This window comes from Gambusia affinis, linkage group LG20 (assembly GCF_019740435.1).
Source record: "Gambusia affinis linkage group LG20, SWU_Gaff_1.0, whole genome shotgun sequence".
NCBI lineage: Eukaryota > Metazoa > Chordata > Actinopteri > Cyprinodontiformes > Poeciliidae > Gambusia > Gambusia affinis.
In genome coordinates this window covers 24,032,917-24,043,693 of record NC_057887.1, presented here as the reverse complement: position 1 = coordinate 24,043,693, position 10,777 = coordinate 24,032,917, and the positions used below count along the sequence as shown (strand labels likewise).

Below are 10,777 nucleotides of genomic sequence, written 5' to 3'. Positions count from 1 at the left end.
TGAGGTGACGGTCAGTCTGGATGAAGATCTGTGCCTGAAGCTGCATCTCTCATAGCGCCACACCAAAGTATTTACTGCTGACCTACTGGGGTTTTATAGACCAAAACTAAACTGTGCATTAAAGTTAAGAAGAAAATTTATACAAAGTAGAAAGAAAAGCTTCATGTGGATTTAGTTCATCCCCCTTTTCTGTGGAGCCGCTAAAGAAAATCCACAGCCTGAACAAGTTGCCTAATTAGTAGACAGCAACCTGTGAGAGTAAACACAGAGCCGGACAACAGGGTTGAATACCTTGGAAGGCTGTGCTGGTCAGAAGCAGCCATTTTTAACTGAAGACATTCAGAGGCTGAAACAAAGCAGGTTTCATGTAGGCTGCTTAGAAACCTGGATGGAGCTTTGACTAGACCGTTTCAGGTCTGCAATGGAGAACGGCAGCTCAGCTCCTGATCTTTACAATGCCTTCATAACCAGGATGCATTTACTTTGGATCCAGCCAGTGTGGCGCCCCCTGCTGGGCACAACTTGGTCTCAGTATAAATCTACACGGATTAAAAGGTTTTAGAGGAGAAAGTTGGTTCCAGCTGCCTGGCTCTCAGGCTGGACCTGTTCATCTGACTGATGGACCATCATTCACACCATGATGAAATGTGAAAACATAAGAAGAAATAACCGAGAGCAGCTAATGAGCCACAGGCAATTTTAACCAAAAGGTTCAAAAAGCCAGGCGAAGACGTTCAGAAAGTCTGTGGCGACTCACCCCGTTGTTGACACTCTGAGCGGAGGATCTGCCGGACCGAAAACGCTCGTACCTGCAGCACAGGAAACAGACGGCGCATCAAACTGGAACCCAACAGATTCCAAACTGGCAAGGCCAAAATCCTGGGACCGACCCAAAACCAGGTTCAGAGAGAAACCAGGTGGAAACCAGCAGGAAACCAGGTGGGAACCAGCAGGAAACCAGCAGGAAACAAGGTGGAAACCAGCACGAAAACAGCAGGAAACCAGCAGGAAACCAGGTGGGAACCAGGTGGAAACCATCAGGAAACCAGCAGAAAACCAGGTGGGAACCAGGTGGAAACCATCAGGAAACCAGCAGAAAACCAGCAGGAAAACAGGTGGAAACCAGCAGGAAAACAGCAGGAAACAAGGTGGAAACCAGCAGGAAACCAGGTGGAAACCAGCAGGAAACCAGCAGGAAAACAGGTGGAAACCAGCAGGAAAACAGGTGGAAACCAGCAGGAAACCAGCAGGAAACCAGGTGGGAACCAGGTGGAAACCAGCAGGAAACCAGGTGGAAACCAGCAGGAAAACAGGTGGAAACCAGCAGAAAACCAGCAGGAAAACAGGTGGAAACCAGCAGGAAACCAGGTGGAAACCAGCAGGAAACCAGGTGGAAACCAGCAGGGAACCAGGTGGGAACCAGGTGGAAACCAGCACGAAAACAGCAGGAAAACAGCAGGAAACCAGGTGGAAACCAGCAGGAAACCAGCAGGAAACCAGGTGGAAACCAGCAGAAAACCAGGTGGAAACCAGCAGGAAACCAGCAGGAAAACAGCAGGAAACCAGCAGGAAACCAGGTGGAAACCAGCAGAAAACCAGGTGGAAACCAGCAGGAAACCAGGAGGAAACCAGCTGGAAACCAGGAGGAAACCAGCTGGAAACCAGGAGGAAACCAGGTGGAAACCAGCAGGAAACCAGGTGGAAACCAGCAGGAAACCAGGTGGAAACCAGCAGGGAACCAGGTGGGAACCAGGTGGAAACCAGGTGGAAACCAGCACGAAAACAGCAGGAAAACAGCAGGAAACCAGGTGGAAACCAGCAGGAAACCAGCAGGAAACCAGGTGGAAACCAGCAGAAAACCAGGTGGAAACCAGCAGGAAACCAGCAGGAAACCAGGTGGAAACCAGCAGAAAACCAGGTGGAAACCAGCAGGAAACCAGGAGTAAACCAGCTGGAAACCAGGAGGAAACCAGCTGGAAACCAGGTGGAAACCAGCAGGAAACCAGGAGGAAACCAGCTGGAAACCAGGAGGAAACCAGCTGGAAACCAGGTGGAAACCAGCAGGAAACCAGCAGGAAACCAGGAGGAAACCAGCAGGAAACCAGCAGGAAACCAGCAGGAAACCAGGTGGAAACCAGCAGGAAACCAGGTGGAAACCAGCAGGAAACCAGGTGGAAACCAGGTGGAAACCAGCAGGAAACCAGCAGGAAACCAGCAGGAAACCAGCAGGAAACCAGGTGGAAACCAGGTGGAAACCAGCAGGAAACCAGCAGGAAACCAGGTGGAAACCAGCAGGAAACAAGGTGGAAACCAGCAGGACACCAGCAGGAAACCAGCAGGACACCAGCAGGAAACCAGGTGGAAACCAGCAGGAAACCAGGTGGAAACCAGCAGGAAACCAGGTGGAAACCAGCAGGAAACAAGGTGGAAACCAGCAGGACACCAGCAGGAAACCAGGTGGAAACCAGCAGGAAACCAGGTGGAAACCAGCAGGAAACCAGGTAGAAACCAGCAGGAAACCAGATGGAAACCAGCAGGAAAACAGGTGGAAACCAGCAGGAAACCAGGTGGAAACCAGCAGGAAACCAGGTGGAAACCAGCAGGAAACCAGGTGGAAACCAGCAGGAAACCAGCAGGAAACCAGCAGGAAACCACCAGAAAACCAGGTGGAAACCAGCAGGAAACCAGGAGGAAACCAGCTGGAAACCAGGAGGAAACCAGGAGGAAACCAGGTAGAAACCAGCAGGAAACCAGATGGAAACCAGCAGGAAACCAGGTGGAAACCAGCAGGAAACAAGGTGGAAACCAGCAGGACACCAGCAGGAAACCAGGTGGAAACCAGCAGGAAACCAGGTGGAAACCAGCAGGAAACCAGGTAGAAACCAGCAGGAAACCAGATGGAAACCAGCAGGAAAACAGGTGGAAACCAGGTGGAAACCAGGTGGAAACCAGCAGGAAACCAGGTGGAAACCAGCAGGAAACCAGGTGGAAACCAGCAGGAAACCAGGTGGAAACCAGCAGGAAACCAGGTGGAAACCAGCAGGAAACAAGGTGGAAACCAGCAGGAAACCAGCAGGAAACCACCAGAAAACCAGGTGGAAACCAGCAGGACACCAGCAGGAAACCAGGTGGAAACCAGCAGGAAACCAGCAGGAAACCAGCAGGAAACCAGGTGGAAACCAGCAGGAAACCAGCAGGAAACCAGGTGGAAACCAGCAGGAAACCAGGTAGAAACCAGCAGGAAACCAGATGGAAACCAGCAGGAAACCAGGTGGAAACCAGCAGGAAACCAGGTGGAAACCAGCAGGAAACCAGGTGGAAACCAGCAGGAAACCAGGTGGAAACCAGCAGGAAACCAGGTGGAAACCAGCAGGAAACCAGGTGGAAACCAGATGGAAACCAGGTGGAAACCAGGTGGAAACCAGCAGGAAACCAGGTGGAAACCAGGTGGAAACCAGGTGGAAACCAGCAGTAAACCAGCAGGAAACCAGCAGGAAACCAGGTGGAAACCAGCAGGAAACCAGGTGGAAACCAGCAGGAAACCAGATGGAAACCAGGTGGAAACCAGCAGGAAACCAGATGGAAACCAGGTGGAAACCAGCAGGAAACCAGGTGGAAACCAGGTGGAAACCAGATGGAAACCAGATGGAAACCAGATGGAAACCAGTAGGAAACCAGCAGGAAACCAGGTGGAAACCAGCAGGAAACCAGGTGGAAACCAGCAGGAAACCAGCAGGAAACCAGCAGGAAACCAGCAGGAAACCAGCAGGAAACCAGGTGGAAACCAGCAGGAAACCAGGTGGAAACCAGGTGGAAACCAGCAGGAAACCAGGTGGAAACCAGATGGAAACCAGATGGAAACCAGTAGGAAACCAGCAGGAAACCAGGTGGAAACCAGATGGAAACCAGATGGAAACCAGTAGGAAACCAGCAGGAAACCAGGTGGAAACCAGCAGGAAACCAGGTGGAAACCAGCAGGAAACCAGCAGGAAACCAGCAGGAAACCAGCAGGAAACCAGGTGGAAACCAGCAGGAAACCAGGTGGAAACCAGGTGGAAACCAGCAGTAAACCAGCAGGAAACCAGCAGGAAACCAGGTGGAAACCAGGTGGAAACCAGCAGGAAACCAGGTGGAAACCAGCAGGAAACCAGATGGAAACCAGGTGGAAACCAGCAGGAAACCAGATGGAAACCAGGTGGAAACCAGCAGGAAACCAGGTGGAAACCAGGTGGAAACCAGGTGGAAACCAGATGGAAACCAGATGGAAACCAGATGGAAACCAGTAGGAAACCAGCAGGAAACCAGGTGGAAACCAGCAGGAAACCAGGTGGAAACCAGCAGGAAACCAGATGGAAACCAGCAGGAAACCAGCAGGAAACCAGGTGGAAACCAGGTGGAAACCAGGTGCTTCAGGGCTCTGACCTGTCATAGCGGAGGAAAATGTTGTTGAGGTCGTCGTTGGCGTGCAGCAGCTCCTCGGTCACCGCCTCGTTGGAGACGCAGGAGATGAGCTCCACTATCCTCTGCTGCATGGCTCGGCACGTCCTGTTCAGCTCCTGACAACGCAGACGGAGGATTCGTGGTTTATGATGGTGTTCAGAGTTAGCATGAGGCCCGAGGCCCGAGGTCTGACCTGCAGCAGCTCGTAGTCTGAAGCGTCCTCCTGCCCTGGCACCATCTCCGTCAGCATCTCTGACATCACCTTGGTGTTTCCACGGACGACATCCAGCTCGCTGCGGAGCCGGCTAATCTGAGCAACACAAACACCAACAACCATTAGGCTGCAAGCTGGAACAAACACCAAATAAAGCTGCAGTTTGTAACTTTAATAAAAACATGTTTTTACATATTTATTAAACCGACTCCATGTTACAGTCTGAACAGATCGGCCCTCTCCTGTGGCTTCCTGAGCTGCTGCTGCCGTCAGAAACCATTCAGGATCAAACATAACCAATCAGATACCGGGGGAGGGGCTTAGAACTGTCAATTATCCTCATGTACTCGCTGCTAAATGTGCTAATGGCAGAGAAACAACTTACCATTACAGAAAAACAGTTCATCCGCCGTCATCGGTGGTTATGCTAACTAGCATTAGCTTTTACAGGCTATGCTATCTGTAGCGCAGCAGGGGGCAAATGTGAAAACGAGCAGCACAACATGGAGGCCAATTAACAGTGCTAAGCCCCGCCTCCCGGCCTCCCGGCTCTGATTGGTTGTTAGAATTGGGCGAAATCAGAGGAGCTTCATTTTTCACATCTCATCTTTTTAAACCATCATGACATTTTCAACAAATATTAAAGTTACATACTGCAGCTTTAAATCCCTAAACCTGCTTTAATCTCTGCAAGGGCAGAGGTTTGGTCTAAGTTTTGGTGGGACCTTACAACTTACTGACCCCCCCCCCCCCCCCCCGACCATTTCTGACCAGTGGGGGGGATGGGGGGGGCTCCACATTGGCTTAATAACCCCTCCCCCAACCATAGTCATAACTTGATCATACATCTTGTGTATACAACCAGATACAGTCATACTCAGCAGATCAGTTCAAGAACACTTTACTTTTTTCAAAATTCCTATTCTACCTCACATTCAGTGCTGACCTTACTAAACACCGGACTTTACAACAAATGCGTTGCGTGATAGATATCTAACTTATGGTTCCACTCACTGTACTTACAGCCGAGGTAGCGAAATAACTTCTAATGTCTGTCGTCCTTTTCTTTTTTGGTCTCGGAGACTCATAATAAATGTCAAACTCAGAAGGAGACGCGTTCACTTTCAGCTCCATGGACCAAGTTTCCGTTCCGCCTGTGTCCAGCTGGCCGCCGCCTGTTGCAGCCAATCAAAGAACGTAGATCCACGTTCTGTGAGCCAATAGCGGGTCGTCATAGTTCATAACAGCGAATTTTAAAATGAATGCTACCACTGCGTAGTATATTGAAATATTAAACTAATCAATGTAGATTTTCGTTTATTTATTTTGTTTTTGTTAAAAAATACATATGTTTTTTTTTTTTTTTTTTTTTTATTAATATGGCAAAAATTGGTCGGGACTATTTTATATCCCTTGAATATTGGTCGTGACACGTCTCCATACCCAAACCTACGCCCTTGAATCTCTGTTTAGATAAATCATCGGATCAGTGAAGCGGTTCGCTGCAGCACCTGCTCGGGGCTGGGGGTGACGGCGCCCCCTGGCTGCAGGCCGGGGGCCTGCGGCGCGCTGTAGGCTGGTGGGACGGACTGCGGTGCGGCTTTAGTCTTGCTGCTGCTGCTGCTGTACTTGTGGAGTGCAGAGTCGCCCTCTGGAGCAGACGCTGCCTGCAAACGACATACAAAGAAACCATGGATAAAGCTGCAGAGGTCAGAGGTCAGGGAGAGTGGGAGCGTTTAGTGAGAAGCGGCGGCGGCTCCGACCCGCTGAGGGGTGTGGATGGGCGACAACGTCTCCAGCTCTGACGTGGGGAACTCGATGCCTTTCCTCTTCAGCTCCTCGTACACCTGAACCACACCTGTGAGGTCCGGACTGCTCCTGAACGCATCGGCCCAAGCCTGCAGGAAGAGAACCAGCAGCCAGCAATTAACCCACTTCCTGTCTGAGCCGAAAACCTTCAGCAGGTATCTTCAGAGCACTGCAGCGCTTACAGAGTCTGTTCCTGAAAATTAGAGCTGAAATGACTCAACAGATCAATCGATTATTGAATTAAGTTTAGCAGTTGATTCATGGTTAACTGGAGCGTAGGCGCTAAAACGGAGCAATCAGAGCAGTAATTAAACCAAAACAGTATAAAACTTTTTGCATGCAAGATAAAAACCTTCTTTATCTGTCAATATGTGAGTTAGTTTGTACTTTTAGTTTAATTATCACTCCGAGTTATTCTTCCAGATCAATCAATCATTCCGGTAATCAATTCGTCTGTCCAGTTGTTCCAGCTCTACTTCAGTAGCTCCGTCCTGACAGCCGCTCAGGTGGAAACAGGAGCTGCAGAGTCACCTGATCTGGTTCAGGTAACCCAGAACCGGCTGCAGAACCAGACTACCTGCAACTGTCCTACCTGGATCAGAGCCAGGACTTTGTCTTGAACGATGGTGGGCGGGTTGTTCTTAGGAGAGATGACTTTAACGAGGACGCCGTCCACAAAGTCCTTACTGGTCACCAAGGAGTGGAAACGATGGCCGCAGTTCTTCACACACGTCTCCAGAACCTGGTGGAGATGCAGCAGCTGTCAGCACGTTTCATCACAGAACAGAGGAAACCTTCACTCTGCTGCGTCTCACCGTTAGAGTCAGCATCACTTCCCTGTAGTTCCTGTTGCCGCTCAGCCGCTTCTTCACCGCTCTCATCGCATCCTTCGGCCTGAAGGGAAGAGACACAGAGCCGGACATCAGCCTGGCGTTCTGAGGCCTCCACATGGGTCCAAACAGGACCAATACCACCAGGAGAAGAAAGATAACTAGCAACATCTTCAGGGAGACGCCATTCAAACTTCTTCACACGCTACCAATCAATCAATCAATCAATCAATCAATCAATCAATCCGTCAAATTTTATCTATATAGCACATTTCAGCAGCAAGGCGTTTCAAAGAGCTTTACATCATAAAGATAAAAACACAAAGTTATGCAGCACAGATGCTGAATGCTGCTTCTCCTCATTCGGTTCTAGTTCTGATGCAGAGCAGAACCAGAACCAGAACCGGAAGGGTCTGGGAGGTCGATCCAACAGCAGCAGAACTTTAATGTGTTGTGGTTCTGATCCGTTGAGTGATTTAGAAACTGACAGGATTTAAAGTTTATTCTCTGAGCTACAGGGATCCAGTGGAGGTTCTGGAGAACTGGGCTGATGGGCTCTAACTTCCTGGTTCTGGTCAGAACTCCAGCGGCAGCATTCTGGATCAGCTGCAGCTGGAGGATTGATTTGTTGACAGAATCGATGGACTGGATGAGTTTCTCTAGATCTCTTTTCATGTTAACCACAAACATTGATGGAAATATTATCATTTCATAGGAAAAAACAACACTTTATAACTGCAGTGGAAAGAAAATAGTTTTGATTTTTAAGCAAAATCTTAAAAGTGTGGCATGCATTTAAATTCTCTCCCCAGATTTGCACAGACAGAAGAAGAACGTTTAGCTAGCTGCTATTAAACACACCAAGCTTTATTTGTGGAAAAGGTTGATTGAATTTTCTTCTGAAAACTTAATAAAACTTAATAAATGACATTGAGGCCTGCTGGGTGACAGGTTGAGCCAGTAGTTATTGTGATAAATAATAATATTGTCATGTTGAGACAATTTTCAAGTAATATAATGAAAATGTCATCATAATCCAAGCACAGAATCTGAAAGATTAATAAACTTTCATCTCTAATGAACATTTGGCAATGGAACTGGAAGACATTTTAAATATCCAAAATGAATAAACCAAAGAACAGAAACAACAAATACAATGGATTATGAAATCTGTTGGACTAATGGGGCCAGCTGAGTCATCCAGTGGTTTTAGAGACCGATGAGGGAAAACTACCATGCAAATGGAAATGATCAAGTTCACTTTCATTTATTATTTTTAATTAGTTGATTTACTGAAACAAGCTTCATAACAAGAACATGTGAAAATAAAACCTGTTGCTAATTGTAGCTGGATCAGCAGGTGAGGGAAGGTGAAAACATTATTCTCTAAAAGTCCACCTTCACTCAGACATGCTGAGTAAAACCAGCTGAAGCTGCTCTGGAGGGAGGCTGAGGGTGAGGCTGCCGTTTACGACCTGCTAATCAAACAGAAAGCTGGACTTCACACACCAGCTAAAGGAATAAAAGCAGACGGTTATGGAGCAGGAGATAAGCACTGAGGCCCCACACACCCAGAGCTGGACTCCTTTTCTCGCCTTGACCCAGGTATGGAGGACAGGTGAGGGAGGAACTCTGAGGGCCTTCAGTCAGTCTTTCCTCAGGTAAAAACAGCCGAGTACAGATTATTAGCCTACAATGATGGCTACTCACCCGTCCTCTGTCTCATTGATGATGTCACAGATCTCCATGTTGAGGGTCCAGTCTTCACTCTGCAGGGACCCATCAGTGGCTCTCTCTGGAACAAACATTAAAACATTAACGTCTTTCCATAAGCACATCAGCCTGATGACGATGACTGGTGGCTAACAGAGAGCTAACTTCACCCTAGCCACTTAGCTAAAACAGACCTGACTGCTAATACAGTTAGCACCAACTAGCGTTAATTACAAGCACATAAAGGAGACGTCTAACTAGTTAACATCCAGGTTTCCACGGCGACCAGGGTAGGACTAGAGGCTCATTAGCTAGGCGGCTAACGGAGGCTCCACTCATTCAGAGACGTTAGCATGCTAAAGTAGCAACATCTTAAATGACTTCTCCACATAAACCTCGAACATGTCCGTCTTCCAGCTGCGGCCTCGGGATATTCTGACTCACCGATACAATGACCCACCGGGGTACTGAAAGGATTTCCCAGAAGGAACTCCATCTTGCTCAACAACAAACAAGTCAGTCCATGGGACGACGGTGATGATGCAATAGGAGACGTCTACTGAACCCCGCCCACAGATTTACACCATTGGTCAATAGATTCTAGAGCTTTATTTTGATTGGACAGTCCCAACACTCATTAAATGCACTGTACATAACACATGCCAAAGGTTGGATCAATAAACTCCTGATAAGGGAACTGTAATAATAATCTTATCAATGTAATTATGAAAATAAAGAATATGTTCTACTTTCGTTTATTTCCATACAACAGGTAACAGCAACAAGAATTGAAAGTGGTTGCACAATATAATACTTTAATAAGTAATTAGGCTACAAATATTCTAATTAAAATGAAGTTGTAGATAAATGCATTGAAGATGCTATTATAATTATTTTAGTCAATAAATACGTAAGTGAATAATTATTCAGTTCATTTGAAAAATACTTTGTTGACCCTAAAGTGAAACTAACTGTAGCTGTAACTCATATTATCCAAGGTTCATCAAAAAGTTATTATAGATGGTGATGGATGTGGGCAGCAAGGATTTCCTGTAGCAGTCTGCACTACAGCAAATGTGAAGAAGCCTCTGACTGAGATAGAAAGTCACTGAGACTTTCTATATCTATATTGTGACTCGGAGAGTTAAAATTATGACTTTAAAACTCTAAATATGACTTCTTGTTGGGCTTTTATTTTTTCTTTTTTGGAAAAAATTAGCTTCCATTTGTTTGTGCTTGTTAGGAGGAGACTGTAACCCATTTTTAATTCAAGGTCACAAGTTCAGAGTTCAAGAAACCAAAAAACTGAAGAGGTTGATCACAGAATCCAATATGGCTACCTTCCATAAAAAGACACGCTGAAACCTCCAGAATTTCCTTACATCCAAAAACACATTAATCCAAACCTCCAGCTGAGAGAGTTCAGACAGGCGTCTGTCTCCATCTTGTTCTTGTTTGTTGTTCTGAAGAGGGCAGAGGTCGTGGGATTTGTTTGGTCATGTGACAGTGATGCACATGACCAGGTGTTTAACTGACTGTCCCTTTTTTATACGTTATATTAATAGCAGTTTTGGCAAAATTTTATATCAGTGCATCTCTAATGTTTTTAGTTTTGATCACATCCAAGAATGTAATTCTTCAAGGACCTTCATCAGTAAGATTCAGATTCTTCAACCTGCAGCATTTGGGGTCAAAGGTTAGACCCAACAACCATGTTTTCTATTGTAAACTGGGAAATCATTGGGATGTTCCAGCTGCTGGTTGCTGTCAG

At 47.1% G+C, this 10,777-nt stretch overlaps 1 protein-coding gene across 6 annotated transcripts in view; it reads right to left on the bottom strand.

Moving 5' to 3' along the window:
• Positions 1 to 10,694, bottom strand: part of tom1l2 (target of myb1 like 2 membrane trafficking protein) — a 17,484-nt gene extending 6,790 nt beyond the window's left edge. For all 6 annotated transcript variants that reach the window (XR_006369372.1, XR_006369373.1, XR_006369374.1 and 3 more), the window contains exons 1-9: positions 9,451 to 10,694; positions 9,004 to 9,088; positions 7,279 to 7,357; positions 7,056 to 7,205; positions 6,418 to 6,552; positions 6,166 to 6,321; positions 4,634 to 4,750; positions 4,423 to 4,556; positions 758 to 809 (exon numbers count right to left, since the gene is read on the bottom strand). Coding sequence is in view for 3 of the 6 variants with exons in the window: in XM_044103502.1 (XP_043959437.1) it covers positions 758 to 809; positions 4,423 to 4,556; positions 4,634 to 4,750; positions 6,166 to 6,321; positions 6,418 to 6,552; positions 7,056 to 7,205; positions 7,279 to 7,357; positions 9,004 to 9,088; positions 9,451 to 9,502 (960 nt within the window). In the remaining 3 variants the exon portion in view is untranslated. The remainder of the gene's footprint in view (positions 1 to 757; positions 810 to 4,422; positions 4,557 to 4,633; positions 4,751 to 6,165; positions 6,322 to 6,417; positions 6,553 to 7,055; positions 7,206 to 7,278; positions 7,358 to 9,003; positions 9,089 to 9,450) is intronic.
• Between the last annotated feature and the right edge of the window lie 83 nt (positions 10,695 to 10,777).